A 22536-nucleotide genomic window follows, 5' to 3' on the forward strand; every position below is an offset into this window, starting at 1 on the left:
AACTGAAGACCACGTGAAATTCCTTCATGCAACTGACTTGAACTCTGACAAACAAACATTGTACACATCGTGAACATCCATTCTGACAACTCGCCAACAACACAGTTACAACTCACCACGAAAGGCAGATACAGCAATCTCCGTAACCGCCATGTCTTCCTCCTCCAGCCTAATCCCCGCCGAGGCCATCGTCGGCACCACCGTTGCCATGTCCTTCATCCTCCTCGGTACGTTTCGTTCTCCCTCCCTCCCTCCCTTGCAAAAACCAACCACCAACTAACTTCCTTCTCCCCACCAGGCAACGCAATTACCCAATCCTTCATGGGCGTCCCCGCCCTCCTCATCGACTTCCCTCACCCTTCCTCCCCTTCCCACCCCCAAGCCGCCAAACACCTCGGCCAACAATGGCCTGTCTTCTGGCGCGTCGGCAACGTCTTTTTCCGCCCCATCTCCACCTTTGGCATCATCGGCTACGGCTACGCCGCCTGGGCCAGCTATTCTCGCTCTTTTTTCTCCTCTTCCTCCTCCTACTCCACCACTATCACCTCGGGCAGCAACAGCAACAACGCATGGAAGTTTTACGCCATTAGTGCCTTGTGTCATTTGATCACGGTTGTGCATAGTGCGGTCAATATGCAGCCTATCAATGCCAAGATTGAAGGGTTGAATAGAAGAGAAGGGGACAAGAACAAGACGGACCCGGCGCTGGCCGAGTATTATGCTAGGAAGTGGGCGAGACTGAATCTGGTGAGGCTGGTGATGCCGGCGGTGGCGGGGAGTGTGGCGCTGTGGACTACGTTGAGGGCCGGTGCCGTGGGGAGGGTTTGAGGTTGTTAGTTTCCTTTGAGCGAAGGGAACTCGTATGACTTCAGTTTGGGAGAGGCTGCAGTGGGATGTGACGAGAGTTAATTATCATTGGAACAGCGAGACAGGTTTGTTTCAATATTGGTTGAGAAGAGAAGGGAAGTGGCAGAGTTTATGCTGTAGGCACATGGGCAACAAACGATCATTATGGGGGATAATCGGGAGTGTGTAATCACAATACTAGCTGTGCCTAATGATTGAATCAGAAATACCGTACGGTTTGGCGAAGACAACTCAAAGTTCAGACCAGTGACTAGACATTGGACGTTTACTGCAGTGACAGCCTGACGAACCTTGTCTTCATAGGGTTCTCAGCATGGCTTACACACTTCTTTCGTTCTTCACGTTTCGCACAGGCACAAATTGACCATGTGTAAAGGTATGCCATCTGACTATTCGATTTCTGCAAATCTACTGGTACCATGTACTACCAAACTGCCGACGGCTAAAATGGCCACCAGAAGAGCGTCTTTGTTCGCTTAACTCTTGGTGAGTAAATCTACTAATGACAAAGGAAAAACAACCTCAATGCTTATAAGAAGCTTAACAGACATAGAACACCCCTCGTCTTCCCGTCGTCTAATACCAGGCTGGTGAATCTCCTTCAATAACATACTACTTGTCTTCTTCTCCGTTTTCTTTTCTTTCTTTCTCTTTTTTATTGTTTTCTTCTTCCTTTTTTTCTTCTTCTCTTGTCTTGCCGTATCTGAGCAATCACCCCACCCTCCTCCCCCCTCTCCCTCCTCCTCCTCCAAACCAAAGTTTCCCCAGCGCAACCCCCGCCGCAAACGTCGCTGCGCCCGAAACCCACTCCCTCTTGACAGCCACCTGCCCAGTACGTCCATCCAACTCCACAGGAAGGAGCTTTGGAGGCATAAACTGGTTGATAACCTCGATTGTGTCAACAATGGCGCCGCTCCATCCTTTCCTCTCTCCACTTCCATGTTCATGGTTGACAAAGGCTGGATCGCCTGACGATGGCCACAATCCCGAATTATTAACATGAACATGAACATGCCCAGAACCAGAACGAGAACCAGAATCCAAAGCTTCGGATCCCTCCCCCTCAGCTGGACTTGTGCTTTTGGTAGTAGCGAAGCGCAATTTCTTCCATTTTGGTGTGCTTTCTGCTTCTGCATATCCACATGATGCAGAAGCAGATGGCGATGCAGGAGAACCTCCAGCTTCGCAATCGACAAGATACCTTGGCGGTGAGTTTTGGTTTGAAGAAGGGTACCCGGTCGTGGTAATGAATGTGTCGGATGTGTCTAGACTGTTTAGACCGTTCATGGGCATGGGACATTGAACTGGCCTGTCCATCCCCAATTGATGTCCATGTCTGTGTGTATGCAAGGTCTCACAGCCGATTACTTTGGCAGGTGAACACCCCGAATTTCCCCCTTCCGAGGAGTCTAGACTCTGAACAGGTGACGGCGGGAGTTCAGTGACAGTCACTGATGAGTGCCGCATGTGAGGTATGTAATGATGGTGATGGTGATGGACTCCGGACCCGGGACATCCTCCGTCTTTGAGTTTGAGGGTGTCGAGGTCGAGGTATGTGGCGGGTTTGTAAGTGGGTGGTGGAGGCGCTGAGGCCTCGTCGAAACCCTTGGGGGCATGCTTCTTCTTCATCTCGACTGCTTTGGCGGAGTCGACGAATTCTTGGATTTTGGAGATCTGCGAGCCGCAGGGGGTAAAGGAGATGATGAGGAGGCATTCGTTGTTCCAGTGAATTTTGTCGGTGCTTGGGTCTTCATCTTCTTGAGACGACGGCTCTTCTAGGATTGGTGGTGATGGTGATGGGGGTGAGGGGTATGCATCTTCTAAGGACGTTGGGGGTGAAGAGGACGTTGGTTCATCTTCTTCCTCCCGGGACAATCGCGATGGGTTGGAGAGATCGAAAGAGAGCGGGGGAATCTCTGAACCGGGCTCGGTGACTTCTGTGATGGGACTCAGGAGTGTCTCTGGAATGTCGGGTGACTCTGCTAGGTCACCCAAGATATTACTTAGGTCTCCATCAGGGTTGTACACGTCTTCCGTGTCCATATGGGGAGTGATGTCTTTCTTGGCCTGCACCTCCGCTTCTCCGTCCTTTGCCTTGCTCTCCTTCTTCTCGCCATCAGGCTTCTCCTTGGTCTTCAAGATCCCTTCCATTGCGCACCTCAAAATCACTCCCCCTCTGTCCGAATCTTCCCACAGCTCTGTCGGCTTCATTTCAAAGCTCTGAAACGCGGAGAAAACCATGGCAGCATGATGTGCAAAGTCCTCCTTGCCCCTCACTGGCATGCCCAGGGATTGGGGAAGAACCTCGTGAGTGAAATTGGGACTGAGGGGCTGAAGGAGTGTAGGTGCCGAGAGGGAGCTGTAGCCTTCAAGTAGGCGACGAAGGGTCTTGAGGCGTGTATCGGCGATGGACTGGGGATGAGGTAAGCCAGAATAGACATGGTGTTGGATGGAGTGGTCCAGAGTGGGATCGGTAGATGGTGGAGTGGAGGGCGATGCCATATTGGCGGTTGGTGAGGATGGATGCTTGAGTGTTGTGAAAAATGTCTGTCAAGGTCTGTGATGCTCCGCGACAGTGATAAGCAGTGATATTGAATGAGTGACGATTGCTTATTTGACAAGGGCTGGATAACTTGGGTCAATAAGAGGGTGTGTGGTTGGCTATGTTCAAGATCTGCAGTTCATGTTAGCGAAAACAACGTACAGACTAGGCGGCGACGACGTGGCTTAGTTCAAGCGACAGCCTGAAATGAGGTCCATGTGAACACTGCAAAAGCTGTCAAGTGGCTATTAGGATGAGTGTGAGACTGGCTCAGCGAGCTTTGGCTTCGGGTGAAGAATAGGCATGGTAGTTTCGTGAGAGAACGGTGATCAACCGGACCCGAGATGCTGCTCACTGCCTTCTTTTCTTCCTTGACAGATGCAAGGAGGTACCACATGATGGGTGAAGGGTCCTCCAATCTGAACTAATCTGGGCTCGTGCATCGCCATATTCTTGGGGGGAGGGGCTCGTGCAGTCCAAGAACTCGTATATGGCCCTGCTCCCCATGTTGGCGCATGCTCTGCGCCCATTTTCCTGCCAAGGACGTGCATTATTATACCAGAAAACCACATTCACGCATGAAAATGATGTGTCACAGGCATTCAAAGAAGGTTTGAAGCCCAAAAAAATGGCGCTAGGGACGGAAGGTGAGAGTGCATGTCACGCAATGTAATGCCGGTGTCGTTTCCTTGATGGGAGTTGGCAGTTGGCAGTTGTGAGATCCCGATGGTCCAAGTCCAACGTTCTGTCCTCGAAATGTGTCTGTAAAGGTGCAGTCTCGAGTGCTGCAGTGGTCAGTGCCACTCCGTTGGTTTCTTCATGTCAGTGTGACAATGCAGTGTCGTCCATCATCGGAACTAACACTGTCCTCTCGACTTTTCTATTTCCCGCTTTGGTACTTACCTTTTAAACATTTCAGTGTTCTAAGAGGCACCGGAAGGAGCATTAGTGACACTAGTTGGTGGTAGACAACCCACCATTCCCACATTTTTCACTCATTTGGATCCTATCTCTTGATTCCACCTCTGACATTTGTCATCCATCAAGTGAACCCTTCAAACCACCAAAACAACCTGTCAAACCAGCATCGTCACACTTGACTCATCCCAACACAATGACCAAGAAAACCATCCTCGTCACTGGTGCCACCGGCCAGCAAGGCGGTGCCGTCATTGACGCCCTCATGGACCTCGATAAGTCCGGCGAGAAGTTCTCCATTCTCGCCGTCACCCGCAAAGCCGAAAGCCCTGCCGCCCTTGACCTTGTCAAGCGCTACCCGCGCGTCAAGCTGGTTGAAGGCAACCTCGACAATGTGCCGGCCCTCTTCGAGTCGGCCAAGATCATCGCAGGCGATCAGCAACTCCCCATCTGGGGCGTCTTTTCTGTTCAAGTCTCCATGGGCCCCGGCGTGACCTTTGACGGCGAGGTCAAGCAAGGCAAGGCCCTCGTTGACGGAGCCATTGCCAACGGTGTTCAGCACTTTGTGTACAGCTCTGTGGAGCGCGGTGGCGATGCCAGGAGCTGGGAGAACCCGACACCTATCCCACACTTTCAGACCAAGAAGATAATTGAGGATTATCTGAATGCGACGTGCGGCAAGCAGCCTGGATCCAGGATGGGCTGGACGATTCTGAGGCCCGTGGCGTTCATGGATAACCTCAAGCCCGGCATGCCGACGAGCCTCTTCTTGACTGCGCTTAAGAATCACTTGGGGGAGAACAGAAAGTCTCTGCAGTGGATTGCGGTGCATGACATTGGTGTCTTTGCGGCCAAGGTGTTTGACGCGCCGGAGGACTGGAATCACACGGCGGTCGGGCTGGCGGGGGATGAGTTGACGATTGAGCAGCTCAGCAGGGCCTTCTCCAAGGCGACTGGATATCCGATGCCGCTGACGTATTCGTTCGCCGGAAGTCTGTTGACCTTTGTTGCCAGGGAGCTTGGCTTGATGATTCGCTGGTTCGCGGACGAGGGCTACAAGGCTGACATTGAGGCGAGGAGGAGGGACCACCCTGGCATGTTGACGATGGAGCAGTGGTTGCTGACGAAGAGTCAGTTTAGCACGGGGGTTGACGGCGCGCAGATTGGAGCTTGAGGCATCTTGGATTCATGTGTACCTCTACTTGTATGTGGCAGAGGGAAGGATGGTGGGAGAAGGGAAGCGATGAGAGGAAAAAAAACGAAAGGGAAGACAGAAGGGTTGGGGACGAGGAGGGGCACCAGAATTACACTCCACTTTTTGTATTGTTACCAATGTTTATCGTTATTGCTCCAAACTATAATGACCCAGGTTATATTAACCAATTGACTTTCGTTGTTTTTTAAGTCAACCTCGTCTTATCTGATCATTCCCCTGCCTCTAGGCTTCAACAATGTCACCGTCGTCTGAATTGTCTCTTTCTTCGGTTTTCACCAGGCTGCCCCCCTGCCAAGAACACCGTCTTTCCAGGTACAGCCAATAAGAGGGGGTGTTAATGACCAATAGGGAAGGTGGGGCACACTCCCTGACAGGTCTTCCCCAAACAACCCCTAACAGCACCCCCTGAGCCCCTACACTTGTAGGGCTTTGCGACGCCCAGCCAAACCACCACAAGGGGCTTCGCGATTTGGCGATGCTACCATGTCTAACGCCTCCTGTTGCAACAGCCCTCCTTCGACCCAACGTTGTTACCATCTCGCATGGGAGTTAGCCGCCTGTCACCGTTCCGTCAAGTTACCCTCGGCTCTCCTGCTTGGGCTCAAGTGCTGTGCCTGTCATTCTGGAACTGAGTGTTTCCGGCGTCAAGGAGATCGCTCAACCCGGGGCTGTCAATCTGGGGATCTTGATCACTCCTTCAGGTACCACGGACAGGGGCCTCGGTACCGTTTCCGAATGTCTTCCCTAGAGGTAACCGAACTACAAGCTGTTGCTCCGACCACCAGGAGGTGATAGGGTACCATCATGTACTTGGCCCTTTTCTTCCTCCTCCGACATCTGGTAGTATAAAGTCAACCTTTCTCCCCGTCCTGTCCATCACTCACCTCCCTCATCAACACACTCACTCACTCACTCATTCACACTACATCAAACTTCATTTCAACTAACCGCCGGCCGGTCCTTTTCATTCTACCTACATCCCACTTCTCGTCAAGAACAACCAGCCAGTCTGTCCTAATACCCACTGCTACCACTACCACTACCACCATCATCAAGAACCACCCAAATCCAAATCATCCAGAACCGCCAAAATGAAGTTCACAATCCTCACTTCCCTCTTCTTCACGGCTCTCTCCGTCAACGCCGCCGTCATCGAGTCCGATACCTCGGTTCTCCGCCGCGACATCTTTGCCCGCCAGAACGCCGGCCGCCCCGTCCCCAACGGCGGCTGCTGCGTCGCCAACACCAGCTTGAAGCAGGATGTTTGCAAGGTCAATGGCCAGTCGGGGAGGTGTGTGCCTGCAGGTGTTAACAACTGTGAGTAATTACCTACCTACTTCCTTGATGAATGTACTGCTGGGGAATGATGGGAAAGAGAAGAATGAAATGCTAATCAAGACATGATGACGAAATAGGCGGCGAGCGATTGACGTGCATTGAGGACTCGAGGTTGACTTGCAACGCCAAGGTGTTGGAGAGGGGAAGGCCTTTGTGCAGACTTCGCCAGGGTGCGTAAGGGGTTGGACTTCGAGGATAATTCATGGATATGATTATGTCATTCCTGGAAGGATTGGTATTGTAGTGGGGAAAAGGGTTGAGTTGGAATAGCTTTCATCACCGAGTGGCTCACATGGGCTCGTGAAAACAAAAAAGAAGTGGGATTTTTTTTAACCTCAATCTGGTTTTCTTACTATGGTGCACAACGGTTCCCACAACCATCACTAAGACGGGTATCACCTTCCTCGTAGATCCAAACTCCCCCTCACACTTACTCGCCGAAGACGAACCGGTCTTTTTGAACGAACCCTACCCTACGTTCAACACACCTCTGTGGGCAAGACACCAAACCATGGCCAGCCAGGGACCGCCCGTGCCGAAAGGCTGCTCTTTCGACCAACTAGGTATCATCCTCCTCGAACTTTACTTCGGAAAGCGCCTCAAAGACCAATCCTGCCGACGGCGGTACGATGGAAGACAAATTCGCCGCGCCCAACGACCATGTACGGACACTTCGTAATGTGTTGGCGGCAAGGGACTGGCAAGATATGGAACGTGCTGAACATCAAAGATCAATGCCTGAATTTCATCTGCTATTCACCGCAGGACGGGTATTCCACGTCATCTGCCACGACTACCAGACCACCAACCATCAGCTCTGGCCATTGCACTATGATCCCAGAGCCAATATCCCACAAGCGAAAGGCATCCTCCCATGAATATGAGGACGAACTCCCCTCGTACCGCCTCGCCAACCCTTCATCTCCTAACAAACCTGGCTCCCTGGGAGCAATTCACCGGCTTTCTTCCACCAGACTTCGCTCTTCCCCGCCCCACGGCACCGCGCTGTCGACGGAAAGCTGGACGCCATGGATGCGAAGTTGGATGAGCTGTTGACCATCGCTCGTGGAGAGGATGATGAGTAGATAGCGTGTGGTGGTGCCGGCTTGTGACGTCGATGGGCGCGGTAGCGCGCAGGAGTGTTCCTCTTGAGGTCGTGGGTCTCAATCCCACATCGACTATAGCTGGTGCTACCGGGGGATCGATTCGTAGCGGGTTAGTGATAGACATGGTGGTTACGCCCCTTCTGGCGCTCCAATCCGCTCCTCTCAACCTGCTTCCGATGTCATGGTCGCGCACTCGACCATGTACATCGCAGCTCAACCGCAGAAGCGTATCAAGCTCGTTGACCAATCCGGTCTCGGCCGCCGCGACGACTTTTCTGTCTTGACACCGGCTGGCAGCAATAGCCATGTCTTCAGAGCCGAGTTCGGAAGCTCCAACCAAACGTGTTGGTGGCATATTATCCTGCTCCTACCTCTGTCTTTCCCTCTCTTCTTCGATCTCCCTGAGTAGCTTCTCGGCCTTCTCTGTCCTCCCCCGAACCTCCCTACAGGTAACCTTCTTCGCCTCATCCTCAGCCCTTTTTTCAAGTCTTTGGTCACTCTGGCCAGCTTTCTCTTTAGCGTTTTTGGCCTTGTTTCCAACAGACGAACTGGGCATTGGGTGGAGGACACACCACTTGTGGCCGCACTCAGAATCGTTGCCGCTCGATAACGCGTAGGGCCTCGACTGTGGCGGGACTTGCGTCGTCGTTGAAGATGTCAAGTTGGGGATCCGCCTGTTGTAAATTCCAGTGGACTAGAACTAATAGAACTCAAAGGGTTCGGTGATTGTGACCAGAAGCTTTGCGCTCTCCCACAGCATAGCTGCAAATGCCTTCATACTCAACGCTGGGGCTGTTGAGCAGCGATGTGGCCGAACAAGATACGTTCGGTGGCGTTGCGTGGGATTTTGCGAGTGCATCATCAAACGGGGCTCTCGCCGTTGCGCAAGAAATGAGCTTCGTCTGCAATGAGGCTGGTCTTTGCTCCCTTCAGAGAGCAAACAAGACGACAGGCCGCATCTCGAGTTCGGATGAAAGGTATCTCGGTGACAGACAAGAAACATTAGATGGACGTGTCTCGGACGTGGATAGAAGAGCGGTAACATATTGGCTGGATGGTAAGGGAATTCTTGGATAACTGCCCCTGGGTGTCATGAATGAGTTCTTTCCTATCAGCTTGAGGTCATGAGGCAGTGAGCGGCCGATGTGAAGAGAAGCCAGAGGACCCTCATGAGGCTCATGAGGAAGGTGCTGAGTGGGAGACAACTCGTTCGTGCTTGAGTGTTGCATTTTGAGTTGTTAGCCTTCCGAAGGATCTGAATCTGTAAATATCCATCGATAAACAGATCTTCGGCCGATTTTCCAGAGGCTGACGTCAGGTCAGGCTTGATGGCACCTTGCACAGGTCGGTCGTCCGTGAACTACTTGATCACTTTCCGCCGATGCTGATGCTTAGTTGCCCGCTACGTGTCGGGTGGACCCCCGTTTGCCACCGTCCTCGCTTTCGCGCCGCGCCCGGCCGCCCAGTCCGCCCCTGCTCCAAAGCAGGCGGCTTTGACCCAATTCGGGGTCACGGGGGCCACCCGTGCCCCAATCACGGCACCCACCCGCGCCCCTAGGGGCAAGAAGCCGAAGATTTTGGTTTCGTCCAATGATCGTCCATCTTTTTAAGCCGGCTCGCCAGGGCAACGACTCTCTCATCGCCGCCGCCGCCGCCGCCAGTCCCTCCTCTCTTTCCCTGGTTCCCTCCTCTCCTCTCCGGGCTCCCTTCCCGCTACTACCCCTACTACCGCCAACCTCTCTCCCTTTTCCCACTCATTCATCCCTTTTCTGTCTTTTCCGCTACCGGCCTAGTCTCTCCGAAAGCGTCCTCGGCAGGACGACGAGGACGACGAGGATAATAAGGGTGTAAGGAGGAGGAGGACGACATTAAGGACGAGGGACCACAGCCGGTCGATATTTTAGAAGAGAGCTAGAACTTCTTTTCCCATTCAGAAGACCGGAAAAGCCGGAGCATTAAGGGGGGATGTCCGAAGACGGGTACGTCATTGTCCCGTTCGGGAGACGTTCGGGAGACGCAACGGGGTATTCGTACCCATATCCACTATCACTACTTGAGAAACTTCCAGTCCTCATGGCGCCTGTCTTCCCCAGATACCTTTCTCTTCTTGCAGGCATCATAGAAGTGGCTCAGTGTATTGCACACTGGGCAACCGGGAATGTCTCCGTTGAGCGACGCATAACCACAGTCACAAAGCTCGTGAGTGTGGTGGTGTGCTGTCCGGTATTGCCGTCATCGCTGATTGTATCTTGGATGCTCCAGCGCCACCACCGCCAGAGCCGGAGACCACGCAAGCAGGAGTGGCAGCGCCGCTACCACCAGGGCCGGACACAACACGCGCGGGAGTCATCGCACCACCGCTGGAACCAGAAGCAATACGAACCAGGTTCATCGCACCGCCACCAACAGGACCGGAGGCGTGCGGCCGTGGAGGACGTCCTTCACGCGCAGCACACGATATCCCTTCTGCTGATAAAGGGCACCGCCGTAGCTCGGGGCGCGAGGAAGACTGGTGAGGTTGTTCGGGAGGTTGTCATGCGCTAAGCGACCGGGCATGCGCTCCTTGAAATAATTGGCGGCGCGAGCGAAGGCGTGATTGCCCTGCGAGTTCCTTGAAGTTCCCCGGATCACCATCGGTCCTATGGACGGAGAGCGCTATCCCTTTTAAAATTTATGAACGCGGCGGACACAGATTCGCGGTCATCAACGACGGCCTATGGGCCCGGGTAAGGACTGCTGTGACCTCAACTCCAATACTTCGTGTCGGTAACGGCAATGTCCGAGACGACAGTGCGTATGTTAGAATCCCAAGCGGGTATCGCTTTTGGCGGGAACTCTTTAAGGATTTGCTTCATAGCTTTGTCGGCAGTTTCGTGTTTACTCATCCCGTAGTACCCAGGAACCAGAATATGGTGGGTGTGTTTATGGGCCAGATTGTTTGTGCCTCTGCGATGTATGGCTCGTTGGTAGCGGCAACTGTTGGCGCAGTGATTAGTTAGTGCTCTTCAGAACAATTGGACATGGTGGGAAGAAGTGGCATACTTTTTAGGAACTGGTATGTCCCAGGACCTGTCCGTATGTGTTGTCAAACAAGACACCAGTTAGGTGCTGTAGATGTCGCCATCTTGTCGTTGTGTTTGAAGTGTCTTGGGCGAAGGATGTTTACGCCGTATTGAAAGATCCATCGAGGTCCAGCCTCTGCCTCTTAACACGCTTTTCCATCTCGCCTCTTCCGTTCCATGATCTCTTGTTCCTAGCAACAGGTCGTGGAGCTGAAGAGGTACGCGTCTTTGGGTCCTTATTGAGTGCCGATTCCCAGTCGGCATACTCGAGTCGAAACCAATAGTCGACATCTTCGAGATCGGAAGGTCGGTGGAGGATCGGGCTGGAACCTCCTGAGGAGGAATCGACTTCAACCAGGTAAGGGATTGCGGTACCGTCTGGGTGGAAATCGTATTCCACGTCGTATACTGGTGCCATCTTGTCGGTTTCCCTGTTAGTTTTTCCAGGAAATACGTAGAGGTAGGTAACTTGGCTGTGGCGGGCAACTCTTCCCTGGACCTAGGGAGGAAGCTGAGGAGGTGTGACGGGGTCAAAAGAATATATATTGAAAAAGAAGAAGGCGAAAAGGACAGAGTTGAGTCTCGGGTTCTGCTTGGCTGCCTTGCAGAGGAAGTGCATGCTTAGCTCATCAAGGTTCTCAATCCTGGGGCCAGCGGTAGGAAAGAGGGCTTCAGTCCCGCTCCTTCTGTGGCAACGAAACAGAATGAAGAAGAAGGCTGTGGAAGAGAACGGAAGCAATCATGCTTCATCCACTTACACCCAATATTGAATCCATTCATCTCCAATTCTGATCCTTCCCATTACTCCCTCTACGAAGGGCGGCGTATTTCTGTCGTCGGCCGGCTCTTGAATGCCTCTCCGGTCCTTTTGTACAAGGCGATTGTATGCCTTGCCGCAGGCGTTCTCAACATTTCACCCTGTTTGCCTACGAGGAGGTCCATCTTTCTCTCGACAATCTCTTCAGTGAGTTCAGTCTTGATCTCTATGTCCTCAAGGGTTACCTCGGCCTTCCACTTGTTTTTCTGAGCGAGCTCGTTGGCGCTCTTGACACGCCGCTTAATCTCAGCCCTGGAATCCCCAACCGCGCACTTCGCAAATTCTTCGATGAGAGATTTGGCATGTTCCGCCATCTTGTCCAATTGATTGAACACGTCCTCGCGGCTTGCCAGGTTGCTGGTTGTGAGCGGCACTGCTGGGCATGGCCACACGATTTGCCGCCTTGGCCTTTTGGGATCGAAAGGGCAAGGTAAACTGTAAGGAGACGAGAAGAGAACGGAAAAACCAAAAATGAATTGGAATATAGAGTAGACTTACAGAAGCGGCCAACCCGGCCAGACGAAGTACACATTCCAAGCGAACACGCCGAGCCAAATGAAGGCTGAGAGGACCTTGCCAAACAGGGCGGTCAGGAACGCGTTCAGGCAGGTCATCTTCGCGAGTTGGGACTTGGAGAGCGAGGGGACAGAGTGTCTTCAGTGATTTCTCCCCACTCTTCTTCTGGTGCTGTTGCTGTAGAGCAGGACGACTCGGAAGCAATGGAGGGCGAGGCAGGGCAGGATGAGACAATTGACGGTGAGGCAGGGATCTGGGCCGGTGACGTAGGTTCGCAACTTTCGGTGACTGTTTGGTGTAAAAGCATTCCGCGCCCGGTCTGGAGGCTGACACGGTTGACGGGGTGCCGAGAGTTGGCGGTGGGTTTACACCGCACTCAAATTGTTGGGCGAGGTTGGCGGCATGAAGCATTGCACTGGCAGGGGCATCTATCGAGCAATATGCTCTAAGCGGGTCACCACACTCCCGGATACCCCGACCCCTGAGAATCAAGGAATAACCAACTACAACCGTAGTCGAAGAAACTTACTTCAGCCTGGTTTGGACTATCGACCCCAAATTCAGCATAAGCACAATCCTTAGCTCCCCAACCCTTCCCACTTTGTCGACATTAAAACCACTGGCCAAATTCTCCTCCCATGATGAGAAGGCTTTTGCCCGCAATGTCCAGTTCATGCGTCCAGTTGGAAGTCATGGCCGATTAGTTCAGCCACTACTACCATACACTCACTCCTAGGCTTTCTGCGGAGGCGAAGAGAGCGCAAGAAAGATTTTCCAGCATGTAATGGATAGGTTACATAGAGGTAGGTATGGTCTACGGAGTTTCCGGACATATACAATAGATCTTAGAAATGATCAGGTGTGTCTACCCCTACTGAGTTACACTTGCTTCCTCACCCTATATATCCATTCCATTGTCTGGCGGCGGTCTAAATGTTCCTTGCTGGTTCGTGACGATCTTGTCGTAGTCAGGTTTTGGACTCCGCCAAGCAAACCAGTCAGTCACATTTTGCTTACTTTACCCATCACTCCCAATCAACAAGATACCACATGTATTTCATCCCATCCAGGTACCGGTGTCCCTTCACTGGAGCGGTGGACAAGTGAATTCTCCTTCGACAAACCATTTGTTTACTAAGATCTCCCTTCCCTCCCTCCTTAATTTCCCAAACTTCCAATCTCAACAACACACGATATCCCAACAGCATCATCTAAGCAACCTTTTATCTCGATCCGTTTCTCGTTTGACAATGAATTTTCTCACCAAGACTGCACCTTGGTTCAGTTCTCCTTATTCCAACTCCATCGATCTCAACACTTCCAACCGCCACAGCCACTCATTCACCTCTCAAGCCAGTCCATCATGTCCTCCACCAACTCTTCTCCTGCTCCTGCTACTCACTATGTCGAACTTCGATACCAGAGACTCGGCTACCGCACCATTGGCGATACTGATGATGATGTCGGTTCGGTGGTCGCGGCTGGCAGTCCTCCCAGCAGTGACGGCGGTTCCCCCATGCAAATTTCGGCGCAGAGCTCCCCTGCCCGTGTCGCCGCCTCCCCTGGTCGCGGTGGTGGCTCTTGGCGTCGCAATGTTGATGCGAAGTTGGAGGCTATGGACGGGAAACTGGACGAGCTGCTGGTGCTTGCGAAGGAGGATCGTGAGGAGTAGATAGCGTGAGGTAGTGCCTGCTGATGATGTCGATGGGCGCGGTGGCGCGCAGGAGTATTCCTCCTGAGGTCGTGGGTTCCAATCCCACATCGACTGTAGCTAGCGGGTGCTGCCGAGGAATTTTTCGTTCTTGGGGGTAATGATGGAAAATGCGGGCTATACTCTTCCTGGCGCCTCATTACCTAGTTTCCCACGATAATTCCAAGCTACCTTCCCTTGCTGCCTCCCGCCCCCATTTCCCGAGGAGGGAGAAATCCGCGAAGATCAGGACAATGATTCCCTAGAGGAAGGCGAAAGTAAGTTGATCTCCCCACCTTTGCCCATGTATGATTCCCTTTACGGAGGCTTGCGCATTACGACCGGTATTAGTGAGAATGACTAGGTATCATGTTGTGGGTGACGGGTTCCGTTTGTTTGCCCTCCCTGCGCCCACTTTCAACCGACAGTTCACGCTACAGTTTTCCTTCGCCAACGAACATGAAGAATACACAAATTCTGGTCGCTGTGACATCTACCTATGCTTGAAACACCAAGAGCCACGCAACACTGGGAGAGGCACATCGCAACGTACCTAGGTAGCCAACAAGACACACACCAGAGAAAGTCGCAGCTTTCTCTTACGGGGGAATCTGGCCAGAACCCTTTCACCGACCCCAATATGCGCAGAGGGCGTTCCGACCAAAACCAACCACCAGCATTTCTCAACATGGCTGCATGGTTAAACGCAATCGTCCAATCCTAACTCTACCCACCATCTCATCATTACTAAATGCTACCCACCTTACAGACAAATCGCAAAAGGACTAGGCCCTGAACGCGGCGGACCACCAGCCTTTTGTTCTATCCACCGTTCTTCTGCCCCAAACAACACCAGCAAGAAAGAAGACACCGAGAAACGTCGGTCCCACTCACCTCCCGAAGAGTTGCTAGGTCATGCGAGATTGGTGGGCTACTACTGCCGCAACACCAAACTTCTACCTCTCCCGCCTCCCGCCCGCTTGGCCTGCTTCAGTTTAATGTTGTTCTCTTCAGCAACTTTCGGTTGCAAGAGATACTCTCCGACTCACTGTGGAAAGTACCTATTAAATCGCCGTCATTTGGCGTTCAGTGCTCTGGATCCCGACTATTGACTTTGAGCGAGGGCTCACTCCGTTCCCTACATCACCACCATCATCATCCCCAGTCACAATGGCTCTTACAACCCGTCACTCCCCGCGCGAGTCCTAGGCCTCTCCGCTCTCAACCACGTCACCCGTTTTTACAAGCCAGATCCGGCTCAACGTGATCCAGATCAAGCCCCAACTACCGTAATGGGAAAATCTGTTTCGAGACATGCGTTGTAGTTGTTGAACAATAACCACAATCAATGTTTAAAAAACAATGCATGTTTCTTATAGGGGGTAAGCGCTATAATATAGTGGCCTAGTTTTGGGGCTAGGTCGGGTCCGAATTTCAAAATTTCTCAAAGTCTCAAAGTCCTACCTTCCTTCCTCCCCCCCCGCGACCTTTATCAACGGAAAGAACTAGCCTTTTCCTCCAGAAATAACCAATTGGCTCAGTAGCCAAGTGGTTAATGAAGTAGTTCTTTATTTCCATTCTTGCTCGTGACTTGTGTTCGATTCCTATTCGTGACCAACTTTTTGAGGCTATTCCGGAAGAAAATGCCAGCCTTAGCCTTCACCTTAAAAGGCTACTATTAAGGCTACTAAAGTATAGAAGGTTATACCCTATACTAAGCCCTATACTTTTGACTTCTAGGGGCTTGGAAGACAATTAATGTTTGGAAGACAATCAATGTCTGGAAAACAGTTACTGTTTTTTAAATATTGATTGTCTGTTAGACAACGCTTGTTGTGACTCAGGGTTTCCCGCTTCGGTATCGTTGGATGGATCGTCCGCTGCCTGTCCACCAAGCGCTACCACGCTCCGTTCATGGAAACAGAGGTTTCGTTCCTCCCGCTTCAAGCCACCCCCGAGATCAAAAAGTCGATTCCTCCGGTCCCTGCCGTTGGTATTTCAGTAACTTCAGCGAGCCCGCGCCTGATTCAGACATGGATGATGAAGACAATGTAATGTCTCGATGATAATGCTCAACTCTCGATTGTCATCTGGGCCTAAGCACTACAATCCTCTGATCATATCTCTCTTTTATGTGGGCCTTAACAACCAGACCCCACATCAGCACCGGCTCTGACAAGAGCGAACCCGACACGACAAACGAGACACAGATGTCTACCTACCTATCGATAGTCTCATTAGGTAATATCGTTGACGAGTTTGACGACAATAATTCTGAAGAGATCTTGGAGGGTATGTTTCACGATATACCGACGGACGATGCGTTGGTGGTCCCATCGCAAATTGCTCAGTGGGCAGTCAGACACTCTACGAGCTTCGAAGCGGCGTCCCTGGACAACGAGCCCGACGGGCCCGACAACGAGCGGCGGCTATACAAACGCGCCTGTGCAGCATGGCGTTTTTGTGCTGCTTTGTCTGCTCTGGCCAGTGATCCTTGGTACAATGAAGCCGAGAATGGCATCATAGAGATCAGTGGATGGGAGGATGCCTGCGGAGGTTACGATGGCCTGCGGGATGATTTGCACGGCCAGCAAGTGGCACAATCGCTGGTTCTGCCTCTTTTGTCTCTTCACCGGGCAGCCTGTCGCCATTGCCGCTATTCCTTCCAGGTTCCCTTCCCGTCAACGAGAAGGCCGGCCTCCCCCCTCGCCATCCTGAAGCCTCATAACAACAAAGTCAAAGGCAATCAGGCATGCGAGTGATGAGTCTTTTACGTTCGATGACTTAAAAATTCACGCTTCGCTTCACGCCTTGTCCTTCCAGTTAACTTCCATGCTTAACAGCGATTGTTTGCTTGGCTTCCTCCCTTCTTTGATGCTTGCATCATATCTCTCACTCTTTGCTTTTCGTGAATCACGCCTCTCTTACACCCACGGGCGCACACATCTTTCGCAGTCACCTTTTTCTGTTGATGTCCGTGTTAGTCGGCTTTCCATCTTGGTCATTTACCTCCAGAAAGTTGCTCACCAAACAATGGCATCTGAACGTAAAAGAGAGTAGAAGTCTCGCATCTCTCATTCATTCTTGTTCTGGTCGCCTCCCTTTTCTGTTTTCCATATATATTAATACCTGTTTTCCCATGCCTTCTTCTCACAATCCCCAAACACTACACCAAGATGGACCTAACACACAAGTCTCCTCTAGTTGATGAGAGTGCCGAAGTCACGGCCATCGTAGAAGAATCCTCTGCTGCCGACCCCAGCGCCACGTCCAACATCCCCTCAACTGGCCCAGTGGTCGTTCCGTCATTTGTCGCCTTGGGTCAGGCTGTTGCGTTACGTTCGTTTCCCGCCAGCTTCAGCTTGACCTTCCCTCCCTCCCGGCCCTTGGCCCTCCAGCAGCCATTTCCGTTTTTCCAACTGCCACCAGAGATCCGTAATATGGTGTATGGCGCCCTGCTCACTTCAGAAGAGCTCATCGTTCCGCACAACACCCTACCGGTACCCACTTTCCACTATCAGGCCCAAGATGCCCGTAGAGCAGCTGGTCCGCTCTTCCACACCTTCCCAACCTTGTTGCGGGTATCTCGGCAGTTTGCTCGCGAGGCTGCGATGATCTTCTACACCACCAACACGTTTCATCTGGACTTGGTACATCACAGGGTGTGGCTGGTAAGGATCACAAGGCCCAACTCGTTCAACATCAGACACTTGAGGATCAATTGTTATCAAGAGTCTGATAGAAACAGGGAAACGGAAGCCTGGATTGCGAGGCTCGTGAACATGGGAAACACAATCACGAAGCGATGCCGCGGGTTGATGAAGCTCGAGTTACAGTTTGGGCGCCTGTGGATCGGAACAGGAGAAGGCCCCGAGGTAATGCCCGCACGACAATGTCTCCAATTGTTTGTTAAGCATGAGGCGATCGTGACGGCTTGGAGAACAAACAGTTTTTCAAGGCTCAAAAGGATAACTGTTTTTATCCGCGAGGAGTGGCAGCATACCGAATACCTAGTCGGTCTCTTGGAACAGTTGGCTGGCAACGTCAAGAGAGGGGTTGTCGTGGAGGGTATACATGTCGCTACAATAAAAAGATACAGATTACCAGGTGCGTCGCCACAGGAGCATTATTATACCCAAGTAGACCAAGAGCGGAAGTTCTTTGAGGGAAAGTATGACAGGGAAACAGGAACCGTTGCGACCCAGGTGGTCCCATGGGAGATACCAGCGGGGTGGCCCACCGTCTACCGCCGCGGCCATGAATAGAATCTTGTCGGGACTAGGGGGCAATGGGTCTATGGGCTTGGGGACTTGTTGTGCAAGCGTCAACTTGGGGTTTGGATGGCCAATGGAAACTGAAAAGCAGGCGATTGTGGAGAATGGGGGCGATGACCAGAACAGCACAGGTAGTCAAATAAGAAGCAAGAATACTGTCAGCCAGTGATGATTGTTCAAGATTGATTCCGAGGGACCCCCGTGTTCGTGTGTGTGCTAAGGCAAACAAAGCAGCTTGACACTGGACTAAGATATCGACAATGAAGAAACGGCTGTTTTTGTGTGGCTTATGGTGATGTTGTTGGGCACACTTGCGATGTACCAACACTGCAATGTGAGTCAACCGAGAACAAGGAAGTGAGAATAAGAATACAGGCTACAGAGCAGGGATATGTATATACGGAAAGGTCCGGTGCTAGCTGAAGTCAAAGAAAAAAAAGATAAGAAAAACAAGAGGGATAAGGAAGCCCCATATTCAGAAGACCAAGCATCAAGAAATGTCCCACAGAGTGTTGGTCATGGCCATTCTCTAGCTTTCTATCTCCAGAGGGGTTAGACTCGATCACTCCGACACGGCTTTTGCGAATTACACCTGCTTAGACCAACGAGATTGGGATGAGTAAGTGCGGAAAATAGACGGAGGGGTAATAGGAGGACGGGAGACGGCTCCAGATAAATGGACTGTATTTGAGTAAGTGATATCATGCGTAGGCAAATACATCGACGACACGAGCTGACCGACCGAAACACCCATTGATGTGTTTATTCGTAGTGAGGGCCGCCACTTGACGGCAGAGAGGGCAAGCGACGGTACGAGACTGAGCAGAACAATGCTTGGGGCGGAGCGGCGTGAACCTGAGCTTGAATTCGTTCCTGTGGGAGAAATCCGAATGGAAGATGAAGGCAGAAAGACCAAGAAGAACGGAAGACGAAATGAAGAACATCCACAATTTTCTTTCAACTGTGGTGGGTGGGGGGTTTGTGTGACAGGTGATGCGACCAGAAACCACATGGAGGACATAAACTGTTGACGATGAAGACCGAGAAGGTCAAACAACGAAGATAATTCGGATCTGATTGTGTTCAGTACCAGAGGTACCTACCTACACTTGTGGTTGAAAATGATGCGAAGAGAAGAGAAGCGACGCGATTGGGATTCGTCATCCCGACATACCTATTGCCTGCACTGCACGGCGCAGGCAGGAACTGACGACCCGACGTGCAGGAGCGACGAGCGGAGGACAACCAGGCACCTGATCTCCGCCATGCCGAAAATCACATTACGGCGGAAGGAGCCACAATTAAGATGGCAGGACATTATGTACACCACGTTTACGTGTAAGAAAAGAAAAAATTACTGGTAATTAATCATGTGTACTGAAAACTCAAGATCATCTCAATCACATACCTCGTTTCTTCCTTGCTCGCGTCACAGTCTCTGTATCAAGTTGTATCACCAATCACATTCCGCCTCCACGAACCTACAACGCGGGACACTCCCCCGTCAACCACCAATTGATGGCCGCCACCAATCCAGAAACCTCTCCATCGCCGTCAAAGGCATCAACACTCACCACATTCGGATACGTCTGCCTCGTCATTCGGCCCTGCGCCCACAGCTTCTCTCCCAACGCCATGTTGGCATCTTGAGCATACTGGACGATACTCCCGATAATCGTGGTCTCGGGCGGCTGCGTCAGCGTCCAGCTGAGCAAAAACATGGCATCGTCCGCCTTGGTGCGATGCGTCTGCATCTTGGCGAACTGGTCGCTGATCATGTTGTTCAGGTTGTTGGTGTCGGCATACGAGTCAAAGATGGCGAGCTGGCCGCGGAAGAAGAAGCCCTGGTTGGCAAACTTGGAGAGATCGACGCGTTGGTTGTTGTCCGAGGTGATGTCGTCGACGACCAAGAGAACAGCCGAACCGCGGCGGGAAGCATCGCCATTATTGGCAGGCGGGAGCAGATCGGACAGAGTAAGGTAGGTGAGGTCGACGTTGGGCTGGGTGATGTGCGTGGCCCGGTTCTTGACAGCCAGCAGCTGCGTCATCAGCCTCTCCCACTCCTGCTGGCTCAGATGGGCATCAGGGTTGCGGGAAAAGGTGTCCGTGTTGAGGCCATGACTGAGGTTGATCACCACCAATTCCCCCGGGTTCTTTTCCGTGAACTCGTTCACCTCCCTCACGATATCCGCGATATACTGCCCATTTCCGCCCTGCCACCCTTCCAACACCATCTCCTTATCTCCCCCGCCCAACTTCCCAATTTCCTTGGCCAGATCACCCAACCCCGGAACCTTTGCCAATCCCCCAGGCAACTTGATTCCGTTGAAAAACGTATAATGCCCCGTCGCCCACTTCCCGCCCGCAATCACCGGGCGCACATCAAACCACCTTGCTCCGGCCTCCAGCTGCTTGCCCACCGTCATCTGACTAGCATGACACTGAACCGACTCCGGTCTGGCTTTAACTAGAGGCGTACCGCCCGTGAGCAACGACATACCACTATTATGCGTTCCGGGTAGGGCGATTTCTCTCAGTTTCAAACAATGCATCCTTTCATACCCCTGCTTCATCCACCCTGCCGTCGGCAGGCCCGGACTAGCCATCAACTCTTGAGTCGGATCAAAGTTCGTGTTCCTGGCCGACGGCGCAGCAGCCAACACAAACGGGACGTTATTCCCCTGATGCCAAACCAGCTTCCGCACCGAGCCCACGGGGTTATTCACGGCCGCCAAACTCTTCCACGCCACTTGCAGGACGGGACCGTCACGGCCGCGGTACTGGAACTCGACTTCCCTTCCGCCCAGTTCGTCAACGACGTACCTCATCTCCGCCGCGTCATCCTTGTGCGTCTTGGCTTCGATGTAGACGCGTACGCTCTGTCCTGGTTGCACGAGATCAGGAAAGGAGTTATCCCATGCGGGCATCTGGTAGGAATGCCCGCCTGTCCTGCGCAGAGTGAAGGGCGTGGCGTTGATGAGGAGCAGGTAGGCCTGATTCTTCTGGAGGGCCGATTGCGCAGATGAAGAAAGGGTGGAGATGGTGTTGAGGCCGGTGGGATCGGAGCTGGGGGTTTTCAAGTCCAGATGTTGGGCGGCGTTGGGAGGGTTGGTGGTGAGGTGAGTGAGGAAGGCGGTGACGGAGTCGAAGAGGGGGGCGGCTTGGACGACTGCGCTGCCGGTGAGGGCGAGTGCTGCGACAAGGGGCTTGAGTGGGAGCAACATTTTGATGGTTGTGATGGCGGTGGTATGGACGAGTAAGTGGTATGGAACTACTGGGGTCCGAAGCAGTTGGTGAGGTAGGTATAAGAACCCCTTCGGCGACCGAGTGAACCTTTTAGATCTGGAGGGTTAGTTATGACCTCTCGAACCCAGAATATTTGAAGAAGAAATACCTTACCTTGCTCTTTATCGCAATCCGCACCGACACCTTCCCAGTTTTACTACCACCTACTCCAAGTGGAAGTTCACCTGAAGTGAAGTCACTGACCAAGACAGTCTCAAGTTGTGTTGAACCAACCCCAAAGGCCCAAACTTCAACTTCAACCTCTACTCTGTAACTTTGTGATTTCTCGAAGCAACCAACAACAAACGAATTGTGTTGTCCCTCCAAGAAACCCGAACCAAATGCGAGATAAAAAAAAACAGAAATCCCATCTTGAAAGGCGGCGGAGGAGGAGGGAACCACCCCCTTTTTCATTTCATTTCATCCATGATCCCAGATAAACCCCCCCATCTAGTTAGGCTTCGAAAATGGGTATGGGGACATGAGAAGAACGGGGGTGTGGAGTGGTGGGTGGTGTTGAATGGAACGAGCGAGGGTGGTGGAATGAGGAGGTGATCGACATTCTGCAATGCATCCATTCAATCTCGCTAACACCCGCCCGCCCGCCTTCCGTTTTTGGCGGAGGGTTTCGCTCGTTCGCTTCGTTCGTTGCTCGCTTGCAACGTTACGGATACAGAGATGATCCCGGTTGGTTGGTGGGAGGGCATTAAGTACAACACTAGAAATGAGATGAGATGAGATGAGATTCCCCAACAATCTCCATATTGTATTGTGTGTTATGGAAAAGGGGAAAACCAAGAACCGTTGGCGATTGTGGATCGACTGGAGGTATCGCACGTGGGTTGGGGAATGGTAAAGGTGTTTTTTCATGTTCGTTTACCCATCCATCCCTAATAGCCTGACTG

General features: G+C 52.2%; 9 protein-coding genes across 9 annotated transcripts; 5 read left to right on the plus strand and 4 right to left on the minus strand.

Annotated features, from left to right (window-relative positions):
* Positions 1 to 82: 82 nt before the first annotated feature.
* Positions 83 to 1116, plus strand: NCU07091 (hypothetical protein). Its single transcript, XM_955159.2, has 2 exons — positions 83 to 227; positions 299 to 1116. Exons 1-2 carry the CDS (start codon positions 152 to 154, stop codon positions 826 to 828), a joined length of 606 nt encoding a protein of 201 aa, XP_960252.1. The 5' UTR covers positions 83 to 151; the 3' UTR covers positions 829 to 1116.
* Positions 1117 to 2305: 1189 nt separating this feature from the next.
* On the minus strand, positions 2306 to 3369 carry NCU07090 (hypothetical protein; the record flags this gene model as incomplete). Its single annotated transcript, XM_955158.2, has 3 exons — positions 2306 to 2318; positions 2375 to 2642; positions 2871 to 3369. 3 exons carry the CDS (start codon positions 3367 to 3369, stop codon positions 2306 to 2308), a joined length of 780 nt encoding a protein of 259 aa, XP_960251.2.
* A 1018-nt stretch (positions 3370 to 4387) lies between these two features.
* On the plus strand, positions 4388 to 5682 carry NCU07089 (NmrA family protein). The gene has a single exon (XM_955157.2). The coding sequence runs from the start codon at positions 4524 to 4526 to the stop codon at positions 5499 to 5501; it is 978 nt and encodes a 325-aa protein (XP_960250.1). The 5' UTR covers positions 4388 to 4523; the 3' UTR covers positions 5502 to 5682.
* Positions 5683 to 6611: 929 nt separating this feature from the next.
* On the plus strand, positions 6612 to 7059 carry NCU07088 (hypothetical protein; the record flags this gene model as incomplete). The annotated part of the gene is made up of 2 exons (XM_955260.2): positions 6612 to 6860; positions 6959 to 7059. The coding sequence occupies exons 1-2, from the start codon at positions 6635 to 6637 to the stop codon at positions 7057 to 7059; spliced, it is 327 nt and encodes a 108-aa protein (XP_960353.1). The 5' UTR covers positions 6612 to 6634.
* A 740-nt stretch (positions 7060 to 7799) lies between these two features.
* Positions 7800 to 8543, minus strand: NCU07087 (hypothetical protein; the record flags this gene model as incomplete). Its single annotated transcript, XM_955259.1, has 2 exons — positions 7800 to 8262; positions 8359 to 8543. 2 exons carry the CDS (start codon positions 8541 to 8543, stop codon positions 7800 to 7802), a joined length of 648 nt encoding a protein of 215 aa, XP_960352.1.
* A 1832-nt stretch (positions 8544 to 10375) lies between these two features.
* Positions 10376 to 12480, minus strand: NCU07086 (hypothetical protein; the record flags this gene model as incomplete). Its single annotated transcript, XM_955258.1, has 5 exons — positions 10376 to 10626; positions 10869 to 10963; positions 11154 to 11480; positions 11924 to 12223; positions 12365 to 12480. The coding sequence occupies 5 exons, from the start codon at positions 12478 to 12480 to the stop codon at positions 10376 to 10378; spliced, it is 1089 nt and encodes a 362-aa protein (XP_960351.1).
* Positions 12481 to 13745: 1265 nt separating this feature from the next.
* NCU07085 (hypothetical protein) lies at positions 13746 to 14054 on the plus strand (the record flags this gene model as incomplete). Its single annotated transcript, XM_955257.1, has 1 exon — positions 13746 to 14054. One exon carries the CDS (start codon positions 13746 to 13748, stop codon positions 14052 to 14054), a length of 309 nt encoding a protein of 102 aa, XP_960350.1.
* Positions 14055 to 17248: 3194 nt separating this feature from the next.
* NCU07084 (hypothetical protein) lies at positions 17249 to 18337 on the plus strand (the record flags this gene model as incomplete). The annotated part of the gene is made up of 1 exon (XM_955256.1): positions 17249 to 18337. One exon carries the CDS (start codon positions 17249 to 17251, stop codon positions 18335 to 18337), a length of 1089 nt encoding a protein of 362 aa, XP_960349.1.
* A 1223-nt stretch (positions 18338 to 19560) lies between these two features.
* Positions 19561 to 22125, minus strand: NCU07083 (hypothetical protein). Its single transcript, XM_955255.2, has 2 exons — positions 21746 to 22125; positions 19561 to 21688 (listed from the first exon to the last, which is right to left on the minus strand). Exon 2 carries the CDS (start codon positions 21568 to 21570, stop codon positions 19828 to 19830), a length of 1743 nt encoding a protein of 580 aa, XP_960348.2. The 5' UTR covers positions 21571 to 21688; positions 21746 to 22125; the 3' UTR covers positions 19561 to 19827.
* Positions 22126 to 22536: the final 411 nt, after the last annotated feature.

The sequence above is a fragment of the Neurospora crassa genome, linkage group VI, assembly GCF_000182925.2.
Source record: "Neurospora crassa OR74A linkage group VI, whole genome shotgun sequence".
In the NCBI taxonomy this organism is placed as follows: Eukaryota; Fungi; Ascomycota; class Sordariomycetes; order Sordariales; family Sordariaceae; genus Neurospora; species Neurospora crassa.